This window comes from Phascolarctos cinereus, unplaced genomic scaffold, assembly GCF_003287225.1.
Source record: "Phascolarctos cinereus isolate Bilbo 61053 unplaced genomic scaffold, phaCin_HiC Scaffold_726;HRSCAF=1367, whole genome shotgun sequence".
In the NCBI taxonomy this organism is placed as follows: domain Eukaryota; kingdom Metazoa; phylum Chordata; class Mammalia; order Diprotodontia; family Phascolarctidae; genus Phascolarctos; species Phascolarctos cinereus.
In genome coordinates, this window is record NW_027556098.1 from 347,990,206 (window position 1) to 348,005,284 (window position 15,079).

Below are 15,079 nucleotides of genomic sequence, written 5' to 3' on the forward strand. Positions count from 1 at the left end.
GGGACTTTTAGTTAGCATATATTTGGCCAGCATACATTTGGAGAACTTTGTTCAACTCTGGAACTTAAGTTTTAGGAAGGATATGACAAGCCAGAATATGAGAGAGTGACCAGGACTGGGAAGGGACTGAAACCCAGGCCACAGGAACATAAGAAGATGATCAAGTGGAGGAACTGGAGATGTTTAAATCTGGAGATAAGAAGAATTGGGGGTTAAGGGTGGGGTAACAATCATTGTTTTCAAGTATTTGAAGAACTGTCCTGCTCAGTCACTGAAGAAAGAACTAGAAAGAAAAGGGGGAAAGAGAGAGTTAATGGGAGGTAGACTGAAATTCAATGGAAAGAAAAACTTCCTACTAAGAGTGGTCCCAAATTATAATGGGCTCTTTGACAGTTACTGAACTCTCCATCACTCAAAGGTCTTCAAAGGGATGCTGGGGGTAGAGGGGAAAGACTTGCCTGGAATGATGTAGAAGGATTCCATGATTCAGATTGTGTTGGATGACCTCTGAGGTCTTTTCCAGCTCTGAGATTCTATGATGTTAACATGAAAAGTGAGCAAATTAGTCTCTTGTCTGAGTGTTTTCTCCATTTTCTTTGCTCTGAAAGTGTTTTCTGTGTTATTTATCATTGTTTAGCTTAATAATCTCATTTTAGAAGCTTTACTATAGAGCATTATTAGAAGTTAGTGTTGCTAACAAACTCAGAACCCCAACAGACTCTCCTGACATCTGGTGGTAACAAATGAATACGCAGTATAGAGCAGCTTAGATTTATAAAGTGCTTGACAATTTACAAGCACATTCCTTATCATTTTCTCATTTGAACCTTATAAAAACCCTATGAGGGAGGTAAGGAGAAATTAAATTATTCTTTTTACTTAACAGATAAAGAAGCAGGCTCAGAGAGAGGAAAGAACTTACTTATATTAGGTCACACAGCTAATAGGCTGAGGAGCCAGAATCTGATTCCAAATAGTGTGCTTTCCATTACACCCTGCTGAATGTCTCACTACCAAAAAATGCAATGTTGGTCAAAAGGCTATAATGTATATGAGAGAAGGGCTAGATTTGTTCTGCTTGGTTTCAGTGGGCAGAACTTGGACCAAAGGATAAAAGTTTGAGCAAAGAAAATTTCAGTTAGAAATAGAGAAGGACTTCCTAACAATGAAAACAATCCATGAGTAGAATAGACCGTTTTTGTACATAAGGAATTCTCTACCATTAGATAGGTGCCCTCAAGTATATCTGTGACCGCAGACAAATCATTTAACTTCACTGGGCCTAAGTTTCCTCATGTGTAAAATGAAGGGTTTAGACTGGATCACCTCTAAAGTCAGTTCTGGCTCTAAATTTAGCATACAGTAGTCATTTAATAATTGTTAACTAATCCTAAGAAGATGTAAGTCTGGATGGCCATTTGTTAGGGGCACTGGAGAAGAGATTCTAGCTAGATGGCCTGCTGGCTACATTCCTTCCACACCTAGGATTCTCCATATTCACTAAGCACTCTGTACAAAGCACTCTACTCAGCTAGTGGGAGGCAGGGGAAGGAGGGTGTGGAGAAGTGACTGGGATGTGATGATAAGATGACTAAGCAAGATATCTCTCTTCTAGCTATTGGAGAGATCAAAGTACACTTGAAAGTTCAGGGAAGGCTTCCTGGAGGAGGACAGAATCATGTCCAATCTTGAGGAACGGTAGGGTTTCCCAACAGAAAGTTGTAATAAAGGGCTGAGAAGGGAAGAGTTCAAAATCCTCTAATCAGTGCTGGAGTGTTGTGACGTTGCTCACCTTGAGGCAGTGCAGGGAGGGCATAGGAAAGATGAAAACTGTTAGTAACAGCAATATTGTAACAATGATCAACTGTGAAAGACTGGGCCACTCTGATCAATACAATGATCAAGACAATTCCAAAGTACCCATATAATGAAAATACTATCCACATCCAGAGAGAGAACTGATAAACTCTGAGTACAAATTAAAATATACTTTTTTCCACTTTCTTTATGTTTCTTGGTTTTTCCTATTTTTCTTTTTTTGCAAGATGGCTAACATGGGAGGTAAAAAAGAGAGAAGAAATAGCGAGTGGCAATACTCAGCTCTGTGCCCAGGCCCTCTGACCCCAAAACTAGCCCACTTTTTACTACAGCCTCTCCAAGTGTTCCAAACAACATAGCATCATTCTTCCTAAGTCTATAGAAAATGGTCTCTACTCTTAATTGCCTCCATTTCCTCTCCTCTCACTCACTTCTCAAACCTCTGTAGTTTGACTTCCATACTCTTCATCCAACTGAAAAGGTTTTCTTTAATGCTGTTAACCTTGAATAGATTGTAAGCTCCTTAAGGGATTGTTTCATTGTTGCGCTTGTATCCTCAATAGCACAATGTCTGCCATATAGTAAACATTTGGTAAGTGCTTGTTAGTTGATTGGAAAAAAAAAAGGAAAAAAAAAGAAAAAAAGATGAAAACTATTAGATTCTTCAATCTAATGTCCCTCAAGATCTGAAGATAAAAACAGGAAGACGTTTATACCCCAAGAGATTGCCAATCAGACATCTGCACTTTATACTTTTTATCTTCCCAGTGTATCAGGATCTTCTATTACTTTATCATTTCCATATCTTCTTAAAGTATGAAGCAGGGAGGAGACACCATTGTTTGGCTAATGGGGAAACTGAGGTCTGAGAGCTTAAACTTGCTTAAAGTAGTCTGTAGCAAAGATGGCTAACTGGGCTGAAGACAATACAGAACTGGTGGTATAAAGAGTGTTAATTAATGGATCCTTGTCAAACTAAAGAGAGACAGAATGAACTGAGGATATTTAGCCTGGAAAAGAGTAGACTTGGGGGACAAGATAACTATCTTCAAATATCTGAAGAGCTATCATAAGAAAAATGGAGCCAACTTATACTCCACGGTCCCAAAGGGCAGAATTAGGGCCAGGAGAAAGACACCTCAGGGAGAATTTTTGGTTTTATTTAAGGAAGAACTTTTAAAGTGTCCAACAATCTTTTATAAGTTTTTAAAAGCTGGCTTATAAAACAGGAAGCTCCTTGTCACTTGAAGTGTTCGAGTCATGGCTGTATGACCTCCTCTGGAGTGCACTGGCTAAGTACCTAAACTAGATGACCTGCAAGGTCCCTGGCAATCCTAAAAATTTTTTTAAATTACCTCAAAATAGGTTAGGAATAGGGCTTACTAAGGGCACACTGGTAGGCCAGAGGCCCTTTGGGACACAAAGAAATGAAGGATTTATATCAGAGGATTAGTTTTATTTTTCTTCAAGACTTTAGGATTTTACTTTTATAGATACTCCCACTCTACCATCATTGGTTGGTTAGTTTCAGACTTTTTCAATGTGCTTACCAGTTATGATGATTTTTTCTCTCTTACCTTTTTTTTTCTAGAAAATGTTATTTGTAATATGGGATAGTTTTCTGAGAGGCAGAGGGGAAGATATACTGGGGAAACTTATGGTGATAAAAAAAGAAACAAATGACATCAATAAAAATTTATTTTAAAACAAAGCAATAAACAAAAATTCTTTCCTACTCTTAGGATTCTATGATTCTCTATTTCTGAATTCATCATGATGGGGAATGGTTGTGAAGTGCCTTAGAGGGGATATTTTAAGCAAATGGGAGGTCTAATCTAACCTTTCATATCCAACTCAAATAGCAACTCTTTCATGAATCCTTCACTGATCTCCCAGTAGTAATTATCTTCAGAAAAGGTTAATTACTTCCTCCAAAGAGTATCTGAAATTTGGGGACTGAAAAGAGTAGGACATTTTTAACCCAAATGGCAGAGAAATGTTATGCTTAGTCTACATTCTCTCTTCTCTGGAAGCTAAGGCTGCAATAGAATACTCTGCTGCCAAAATTTTACTTGACTCATGTTGACTCCATGTTAGCATTCCTGAAATGGATACTAGTAGAAATTACGGTGACATAAAAAAAGGGGCACTAATAAAAATATATTTAAAAACAAAGCAATAAATAAAAATTCCTTCCTACTCCTAAGATTCTATGACTCTCTGTTTCTGAATTCAGCATGGGAAATGGTTGAGGAGTGCCCAGAGGGAGACATTTTAAATAAATGGGTAGCCCAAGCAGGGAAAAGCATTTTAGGTGAATACCAAAGGTAAGGCAAGTACCCCAAATCAAAAGAGGCAAATTTCAAAATCTGGCTAGATGGAAGCTAATGATATCACCTTAGTGACAAGTTGTACCCACTGATCCTATCTCTAGCAGTTTCCAGGACTAGACAGCCTGTTGTTATCCTTTCAATAATACCTTATCTGATAGAGGAAGTTGTGAAACTGGGCCTCACTGGTCTAATTCAGAATTGGAATAGCAAATAATTTTCTATAGTACATTATGCTTTACATACAAGGTACCTCCTCAAACAACCTGTAAGGCAGACAACATAAATATTGTTACATTTCCATTTTATGTAAGAAACAGGCTCAGTAATATGAAGTGACTTGCCTGAACTCACACAGAAACTATGAAGGCAGGATTTAAACCCATTTTTCTCCTGGCTTCCAAGTCCAGGGCTCTTTCCAACTAAGCAACACTGCCTCTTAGTGTAAACAAGACACTGGAGGTAATCTAGAACTTTCTACTCACCTAGAGTTAGCTAGGTGGTACAATCAAGAGAGCACTGGAACCAGACTCAGTAAGACCTGAGTTCAAATCTAGTCTCAAGCATTTCCTAGCTATGTGACCCTATGTGACACTTAATCTGTCTGCTTCAGCTTCCTACTCTATAAAATTGTTTTAGCACCTACTCCTCCTAGAGTTGTTGTAAAGATAAAATGAGATAATATTTGTAAAGTGCTTTGTAAATCTTAAAATGTTACACAAATGTTTTTATTGCTTATTATGATTATTATTATGATTATTATTACCCAAGGCAAGAATCTTCTCTGGCATCTCCAACAAAGGTAACCAATCAAAGCATTAACACTTCTAGTAAAAGGGACCTCACTACCTCATAAGTCAATTATTTGAAAGTTGGACAGCTTTGATTGTTAAGAAGTTACTCCTTGAATTGAGAACAAATCTACCTCATGAGACTTCTACTTTCTGGTCCCTAATTAATGATAATATCAACAAAAACTAACATTTATACAGCACTTACTTTGTGTCAGGCACTGTACTAAGAGCTTTACAATTATTATCTAATTTGATCCTTACAACAACCCCCTCGAGCAGGTGCTATCATTTCCCCCACTTTACAGATGAGGAAACTGAGCAAACAAAGGTTAAGTGACTTACACTCAAGGTCACATAGATTTGAACTCAGGTCTTCCTGACTGCAGGATGGAACCCAGAGCTATTCCCACTGTGTCATCTAGCTGGCCTAACTCTGTCCTCTGTGGTCGTCATAAGCCGCTGTAGTCAAAGAAACTATCAGCAAATGACTTCACGCTATCCATTGCTGGGCTCATGGTTGGAGCCCTGACAGCTTGGTAGGACCTGCCAGACCTTATGTTTCACTAGCATAGCCCTCGAGATCCCAGGTCTGCCTCTCTGCTTTGATGAAGCATCAGAGGGGAATTGATTATTATTCAAACCTAATTATCATTTAATCTTTCAAATACTAGGAGCCAAAGATTAGCTCAATTACAGGGGAGTCTAATTCTTACCTATTTCTGAGCTTGCTCATTCCTTTTGGTTGTAATACTCTTTGGCCAAGGACAGCACTAAGAAACCTGCACTGAGAGAAAGGGACTTCTCCATGGTTATGTGTCACAGCAGGAATGGAGCTGACACAGGAAGTATAGTTTAGGGAGACATGAGAGAAAGCCTACTGAAGTGAATTCTGGGCATCATTCTAATCATACAATTATGTCACCCACTATGATGACAGTCTTGTCAACAGTTTTCAGGCTAGCTGAATTCAAATGCTAGTTGGAACCAAGTGTAAGGTTAATAAAAAGCCTCACATCTGAATATATCCACGTTGGACCTCTATCTTTCCTCTACTCAAAGGCCCTTTTACCCCACTGTCCTCCACTTAGCTTTGAGAATTATTGTGGCTATGCTGTATACACCGAATGCCCTCCCTGGCCCATCATTTACTGTCAGTAAAGAGCTCCTGGAAACCACTGAGTTCATGAAGGACCACTCTGGTTACAGAGACCCATAAGTCTTCTTTCTTTCTGAAGAACCCACTTACCTGGATTACAGTCAAATCTCAGCTTTCTGGAACCTTTAGGGAATAAGGCAATTGGAATGACCAATTTTGGAGACCTTCTTTGGAGAGCTAGGGGTTCAGCTTGCTATGCACTCAAGACCTATTGTATTTTGAAAATTTTCCTAAGACATATGACACTACCTTTCTTTTTCTTTTATTTTTCAAATGACACTACCTTCTTAAGCAGAACACATAGGTCATAATTTTTACTCTTTTTCTGTCAACTCAGAATTATAATTATAAATACCAATTATTGCACTAGTTTATAAAATAGCAATGCTCTCAGGGGATTTTGAGATGCGTGACACTATTTCCTTTCTTTTTTTTTTGGTGAGGCAGTTGGGGTTAAGTGATTTGCCCAGTCACACAGCTAGTGAGTGTTCAGTCTGAGACTGGATTTGAACTCAGGTCCTCCTGACTCCAGGGCCAGATTTCTATCCACCGTGCCACCTAGCTGCCCCATTTTTGTTTGTTGGTTTTTGCTTTTTGGTGAGGAAATCAGGGTTAAGTGACTTGCCCAGGGTCACACAGCTAGTAAGTGTCAAGTGTCTGAGGCTGGATTTGAACTCAGGTCCTCCTGACTCCAAAGCCGGAGTTCTACACACTGTGTCACCTAGTTGCCCCTCGTGAGACTATTTTCTGCAGTACTCAGGGGCCATGAGACTACTGGTTTTAAAATAATAATTCACACTTTAAATAAAGTTTTATGGTCTGAAAAATACTTTTTCTTTCTTAAAAAAAAAAACCAAACAAAATAAAACCCAGCAGACAGTGCTTTTAAGTTTGAAATATATTAGTTACTACTTTTGATAATAAAAAAAGCTGCTCCATTTTCTACTCTTCTTTAAGTTATACAAAACGCTTTCCTCAATTAACTTGTTGAGATTGGTGGAGATTTTAGCCCATTTTACAGCTGAGGAAAAGGATACTCAGAGTACATAAGTGCTATGCCATAGCAAGTGACAGAATCAGGCCCTGAACCCAGTCTCTCTGACTCCAAGTCCAGTGGTCTTTTCCTTATACAATGCTGTTTTTTAGCTCTAACATCAGCTTTTAAAATGCATTTTCTGTCTCTTCTCTCATTATCAAACTCTTAGTTGTGACATCTTGCTGCTGCTAACGTTATCTCTTTCTAGCATATAAATCACAGGACCTACAGTTCAAAGTTAGAGATCATCGAGGCCAAGTTCTTCATTTTATAGGTCAAGAAAATGAGGCCCAGAGTGGCTTATCCAAGGCCACACAGGAATAAGTCACAAACATCCAAAATGTTAATTTAAGTCCTCTCATTCTAGGTTCAGTGTTTTTCATTTTTTTAATTTAGTATTTTATTTTCCCCCAGTTACCAGTGTTTCTTTTACTATGCTAGGTTGTAGCCTCAGCCCACAGTCCTAATTTGTTGTGGACTTAGAAACTAGAAATCCACACATATTTGGATTTCACATAAAATAAAAGTTAACAGTATGAGTAGGAACTGAGGGGCTCATCACTACATAAAAGGGAAAAAGTTTTTAACCACCTTAACTACTTTCCCTATTTAGAGACCTTTAAAAAAATGTTCTACCTCAGCCACAGACAGCCTGGTGCAATAGAGTCTTTCTTGTATTTGGAGTCAAGAGACCTGGGTTCAAGTCCCAGCTATTCCACACCCTTAGCTACGTGACCTTGGGCAAGTCATTTAACTGCTTAAGAGCCTTAGTTTCCTCTTCTGTAAAATGAGGAAAATAGTATGTGCCAGACTTATCTCACAGGGCTCTTATAAAGAAAGCATTTCATAAAGCTTAATGTGTTAGAGAAATGACTGTCTTATCATCAAATTATTATGATATAGGGATGGTTATCACAAACTGAGTTCAAAACAGGTGGGATGTTACTGGATATATACCTTCCCCACATATGCATGTGTACTGAATGGCTTTAATTTTTGGTGGAACTGTTGTCTGTATCAGGGTTGCTCAGTTCACACAAGTTCAAGAGAACTTGCCCGCTGCTACATGCATGTAAGGATTCTCTAGGAATAACAGAGGCAGAGGAGGAAAAACGGCTTACATTATAGGATCGTGGATGCCTCTGCTTCCATTGCACCAAGAGCAGCTGTGCCACCACCAGGGTGGCGATGAGGATGAGGACCATCTCTGCATGCATGGCCTCGTGGCCACGGTGCTTGGCGTGCATCCGTGCGTGCTCGATCCTGAAAGCCAAACAAATGTGTTAGACAGGCAGTGGGGGAATTAGAAGCACCCCATCCCTGCTACTACAGATTTAGAATTGTAGCACATCATAGCTGGAAGCGCTCCCAGAACACAGAATGTAGAATGTTGGAACTGCGAAGGACCTGAAACAAGCATATAAAATATTCCTGGCACTGGTGATCTAAAGCAAAGGGAAGCCTAGTTGCAGGATGGCTCACAATAAAGTCTCTTATCATCCAACCTCCAAACTGTAGCCTAGATCTAGAAAATCCTTCCATTTACCTTTTTGCCTGCTGAATCTATGTTGTTGTTGGTGGTGTTGTTTTTGTTCAGTTATTTCTGTTGTGTCTGTTCATTCTTTGTGACCCCATTGGGGTTTTCTTGACAAAGATATCAGAGTGGTTTGTTTCCTTCTCCAGCTCATTTTACAGATGAGGAAACTGAGTCAAACAGGGTTAAGTGACTTGCCCAGCATCACACAACTAGTAAGTGTCTAAGGCAGACCTGCACAACCTATGGCTATTTTCCTCCACATTTTTCATACGCCACTTGAAATCCTTTGGTGTGCTGCAAGTGGCCCTCGGGCCATTATGGTTCACAGGTTGTGCAGGCCTGGTCTAAGGCCAGATTTAAACTCACGAAGATGAATCTCCCTGACTCCAGGCCCAGCACTCTATCCACTGCGCCACCTAACTTCCTTGCTGAATCTATACCCCAACTCAAATGATACCTTATCTCCTTCATGAAACTTCCTTGACCTCTCAATTAGATAAGGACTCTTTCTTCCCAAAAGATACACCTCAGACTAACAAAGTATTGTGTACCCCTCCAACTCATTTATATGAGCGTATATCATATACTGATTAGACTTTAAGTTCAAAGTAGGGGAGGGACGGTGTCTTACCTAAATTCTGAATCTCTCTCAGGTTATATTTTCCAAGGCAAGATCCTTGTCTCACTCACCATTGCTTTTCTTTTCTCAAATCCTGTATCCAGTTCACATTCTTCCTCTCCAGCTGAAACCCTTGTCCTTATGCTTGAGAATTATAATATAGCCATTGATGTTCTCTCAAACACTCTAGCTTCACCAACTTCTTCATTCCACTGTAACCCCCAAAGTGACAGCTCATATCCTTGATCTCATTATTACTTAGAACTACCTCTATATCCAAAACTCTGAATTCTTCTCTAAATATAAATTCCTATCCTTGCAATCTCTCCCTCTGCCTCACTCTTCCTAAACTTATTCTTTGTCTTCACCACAATCTCTACTCTTTTCATATCTTCCTGTTCTCCCAGTCCACTATTTCAGTCTATCTCTTATTCAGTCTTGACTCTATGGTTAGGCAATTAAACTATACATTATCTTCCATCATTGAACCATTTACCCCCTTGTACTACTGCCTGACACACTTTGTCAAATTCCAAAATTGGGTTACCCCACCATCTATTCTCACTGTTCCTCTAAATGTTGCTAAATGTTGCTAGGGGGAAAGGCTCATTACCATGTTAACTGGGTTCATTAAAAATTTATGTTATCTAATCTCAATTGGGCCTGCATGGCTACATGGTAACCCTTTCTTCCCTGACCTGCTGTCACACTCACCACAGCAGCTATTCAAATCTCCTCAAAACCAGGGCTTCTTAAGCTCTTTCCACTGAGGACCCATCTTCATGTTTCAGAAGCAGGTGTTGCGTGGCTTGGGGGCATGCACGGTGCAAAGCGCACAAGTTTTGTGTTCAGAACCAAGGCTACAGTGAAGTGGCCTGCTGCAACAAGGGCAAGTGCTGCCAGAAATAACTCGGATTCACTACGTGTTTGATTTTAAATTAGTTTTTGGTCGTTGGGCATTCAGAAATATTTTACTGTTGCCAAATTTTTCACAAACTCACATGGGGTCGTGACCCACAGTTTAAGAAGCACTGACAGCTATATCATCCCTTTCTCCTCTGTCTCAACAGAATTTGCCTCTTTATGGAAAAAATGTTAACCACCTGTCATTAACTCCCTCTTTCTCTCTTGCTAGAACTTCTTTTACATCATCCTCCCATTCTCTCTTCCTCTGTTCCAATCACTGACAAAAAACAGTCCTTCTTGCCAAGACCAAGCCTTATACTTGTAATTTTAATACTCATCTCCCAAGTTTTCTCTGAAAGTTTGCCCCTTTGGTGACTTCCTTTCTTTTTCTCATCTTCAAGCATTTGTTAAATGACTGTTACTTAGGTTGTAGACATACACGAAACCAAAAAACTAAACTGTCCCTGCTTACATTTTACTGGGGAAGACAACACACACTTGTAGATATAAAGTAAACATAAGGTAGGAGCACTAACCAGCTGCCAGAGGGAAGGGAGTGGATCAGGAAAGGCCCCATGCAGAAAGTCACACTTAAGCAGACTTTGAAAGAGGCATTCTAAGAACATGAGGTGAGTGGGGAACAGCATGTGCATAGGTAGCAATGACATGTGCAGGCCAGTTTGTCTGCAGTAAAGGGGAGTAAGTTCCAATGACTCTGAAAAGGCAGTCTGAAACCAAATGCAAAGGGCTTTAAAAAACCAAACAAAGGAATTTGTATTTTAGGCACAATAGGGAGTCACTGGAGATTCCTGAACAGGGCAGTGGCAGTCAGATGTGTGCTTTAAGAGTAGTCCTTTAGAAGCTGTATGAAAGATGGACTGGAGGAGAGACAGGCAGGAAGACTCATCAGGAGGCTATTTCAATAGTTTAAGAGAAAGGTGATGAGGGTTTGAACAACAGAGGTAGTAGCTACATGAGTAGAGAGGAGATAGACATGAGAAATGTAGAGGGACATTGACAAGACTTGGTAATTGACTGACAAGAGGAGTGTAAGAATGAAGAGTCAAGAATGACTCCAACGTTAAGAAACTGGGTACCTGGAAGGTGGGAACTTCAACAGAAACAGGAAAGTTAACAAGAGCTATCAGAGTAGATATAAGTTCCAAAAAGAAACTCAATACTATTTCTCCCCAACCTATCCCTCTTCCAAACTTTCTATTTCTCTGCTGAGGGCAATATCATCCTACTAGTCCACCAGGTTATAACCTGAGAGTTATCTAACATTTTTTAAAAATAAATTTTTATTGCCTTTATAAAACCTACATTTCCCAATATTATGTCTCCCCCTCCCAGAGAGCCAGTACTACCTTCAAAGGATAAAAAAAGAGGAAAAAAACCCCTAAGTAAACAACAATAACCAACGCACTAAAAAAATGTTCTACACCCACAGCTGTGCCACACCTTTGCAAAGAAGGAGTGTAGTGGAAAGGTAGTCTCCTCATACCTCTTCTATGGGACTTACCCTGGTCATAATAATTTTATAGCATTCAATTTCAACTGTTTTACTGTTGTCATTCTGTCCATTTACTTCACTGCACTCATTGTATATATTATTGTCCTCTCTGGGGATAAAGACAGTTTCTTATGTAACTTGGTATCTTATCTAAGACCTAGAATAGTCTTTCGTATATAGTAAGGAAATAATAAATATTTGTTCTATTATATTGTAAATCCTGTGATTCCTTGTCACCCTCCTCTGAATGCATTCCAGGTTTTTATGATATTAATTGCTAGTAACTCATATTTACATAGCATTTTCTCACAACAGCCAACGTAAACCCCTCTACATGCACAAGTAATGCCATTCTGTCTCATCTCCTCCAATATCATCCCCACACTCTCACTTACCTTCAATCTCTGCTATCTACTGCCTGCTTCCCTAATACCCATAAACATATCCATATCTCCTCCATCCTCTCCCCACCCCCGCAAAAAAAAAGCCTCATTTGATTGATCCATTTCTGCTACTTATTGGGCCTATATCTCTTCTTCCTTTCATGGCTAAACTCCCTGTGAAGACCATCTACAACAAGTGCCTCCACTTCCTTTCCTCTCATTCTCTTCTTAAGTTTCTGCAGTCTGACTTCCAATCTCATCATTCAACTGAAACTGTTCTCACCAATGTTACCAATGACCTACTGACAAATGTAATCAATCCTTATCCTTCTTAACCTCTCTGTAAACTTTGACAGAGGCTGCAGAAATTTCTAATAGGTGTGAAAAGGTGGGTTGAAGCCAGATTGTGAAAGGCTTTAAATACTAAACAAAGGAGTTTGCATTTTATCCTACAGGATGTCTCCCAAGACTATGCCAAGGATATCCTTAGGACTCCTAAGGCTCTGTCCTGGTCCTCTACTGTTCTCTCTTTACGATATTTCATTTAGTGACTTCATCAGCTCTCATTGACTCAGGTATCTCTAAGCAAGTATTCTGGTCTATCTGTCTAGCCCTAACTTCTCTCTTGACAACACCTGCCTATCAGACATCTAGAACTGGATGTCCCACAGAAATTTTAAACTTGCAATCTAAAACTGATCTCATCCTCTTTTCTCCCGAACCCTCCCCTCTTCTATTACTGTCACTTCTATTACTTCTATTACCACAATCATTCCAGTCATCCAGGCTCAAAACTGAAATGTCATCTTCAACTCATATCCCACAACCAATCTGTTGCCAGATCCTTTCATCCTTTCAATTCTACTTTTTTTTTTTTGGCAATTGGGGTTAAGTGACTTGCCCAGGGTCACACAGCTAGTAAGTGTCAAGTGTCTGAGGTTGGATTTGAACTCAGGCCCTCCTGATTCCAAGGCTGGAGCTCTATCCACTATGCCACCTAACTATCCCTACTATCTTATATTTTTAAAAAATAAATTTAAATTGATATCTTTTGTGTTTTATATAATTAGTTATCCCAGTATTCCTCCCCTTCTCCCTCAAGAGCTATCCCACATAACAAACAGTATTTTTCAGAGGGGGAGAAAAACCCCTGCACAACTAACCTGCCATTTTCTGTCTTTTCTGCCCATTTCCATGGTGTGAGATGACACCTCAAAGTTGTTTTGATTTACATTTCTCTTGTTAGTTAGTGATCTGGAGCATTCTTTCATGTGACTGAATACTTTGCAGTTTTTTTGGAAACCATTTGTTCATATCTTTTGACTACCTATGCATTAGGGAATGGCTATTAGTCTGATATATATTTATCAGTTGTTTATATATTTTGAATACCAAATTCTTATCAGAGAAATTTGATGTAATTCTCTCCCTGCCCCCCCCTTCAATCACTTCTGTTGCAGAAGCTTTTTAGTTTCATGAAATCAAAGTTAGCTAGTTTATTTTTTGTAACTGTCTCTATTTCTTGTTTGGTTCAGAATACGACTCCTACCCATAGCTGTGAGAGTTACGTGATCTGCTTCTTTTCTAATTTTTTTAAAATAATATGACCTTTAATATTAAGGTAATATATCCACTGAGACCATATCATGGAATATGGTGTAAGGTGTTAATCTAAACCTAATTTCTGCCAGACTGCTTTCCAGTTTTCCTAGCAGTTTTTAATCAAATAAGGTGTTTTCTTCTTAGATAATTTATATTTTCTACTTAACCAAACACAGTTATTGAGTTCTATTGTTTCTGACTCCCCCTTGTCTAGTATGTTCCATTCATCTATTTTTTAACCACTACCAGACGATTTTGACAACTGCTGCTTTATAGTACAGTTTGTAGTTTAGAAGTACTATTCTTTCTTTCATCCCTACTTCTTTTCATCATTTCCCTTAATATTCTAGATCTTTGTTTTTCTGAATGAATTTTGTTATTATTTTGTCAAATTCAATAAAGTATCTCCTTGTAGAATCAAAAGTATAAATTAAATTTGGTTATCATTCTATTATTTTGGCACAACTTAGCTATGAACATTGAATATTCATCCACCTATTTAATTTCTTCTGTGGGAACTGAGAGAAAACCATATTGTATCATTTGAACCTAGCTCTGCATACCTGGTAAGCTGGATCACCTCTTAGAGACCCTAAGATTGATGCAAGGAGTTTTCTCACAATTATACATCTCAAGCAACCCATACGTCTTATCTGAAAACTGGCCCCATACTGATCACTCAGTTATTGTTTCCATGTTGCTTTGGTTGTTTACAAACACGTGGGTGAGTGGGACGCCTCTTTTTCTGATTTCTGAGAATTGTACCTGTTTGCTGTCCCTCTCCCACCTTGCAAAGTCCCTAATCTTTCCTCCAATTAGCAATCAGATCACCTAATGTTGCATCCTGGTTGCTTCCTTTTAATTAATTGGCCTTATTTGATTGTTTTTAACGTATAAGAATCTGTCTCTCCCTATATTCAGGGTCCAGTGCCAAAGCTAAGGAAGGCTATTGCTTTTGATTTGTTAGGCAACTGGCATGCATTGCTTAATAAATAAAAATGCTTAGAAGCTTGAACCTTTGTTTCCTCAGTCATTTCAACTTTCACTCCCACAGTTCTTTATTTCCAATAAGGAGTCCTTTGTGACTGAATCTATACAAGTCTTTTGGGTGCTCTGGTAGGTTGATCCCTAGATATTTTATATTGTAGTTATTTGAAATGGAATTCCCTTCTTAGGTTTTATTATATTGAAATGCTGTCGATTTTTGAGGATTTGTTTTGTAGCCTGCAACTCTGCTGAAGCTATTAATTATCTCACTTAGTACTTTTGCTGATTCCCTAAGATTTTCTAAGTATATCATTATACTGTCAGTAAATAAGGATAGTTCTAGTGATTCTCCTACTGTATCATGCTCCCTCCCAATGTGTCAATACCCCTCTTAAGGC

The 15,079-nt window shown here is 38.9% G+C and overlaps 1 protein-coding gene across 1 annotated transcript in view; it reads right to left on the reverse strand.

Annotated features, from left to right (window-relative positions):
- The window catches only part of RNF121 (ring finger protein 121), a 93,676-nt gene that overhangs the window by 46,185 nt on the left and 32,412 nt on the right, over positions 1-15,079 (reverse strand). The window contains exon 3 of the mRNA XM_020967652.2: positions 8,256-8,397. Coding sequence (XP_020823311.1) covers positions 8,256-8,397 — 142 coding nt within the window. The remainder of the gene's footprint in view (positions 1-8,255; positions 8,398-15,079) is intronic.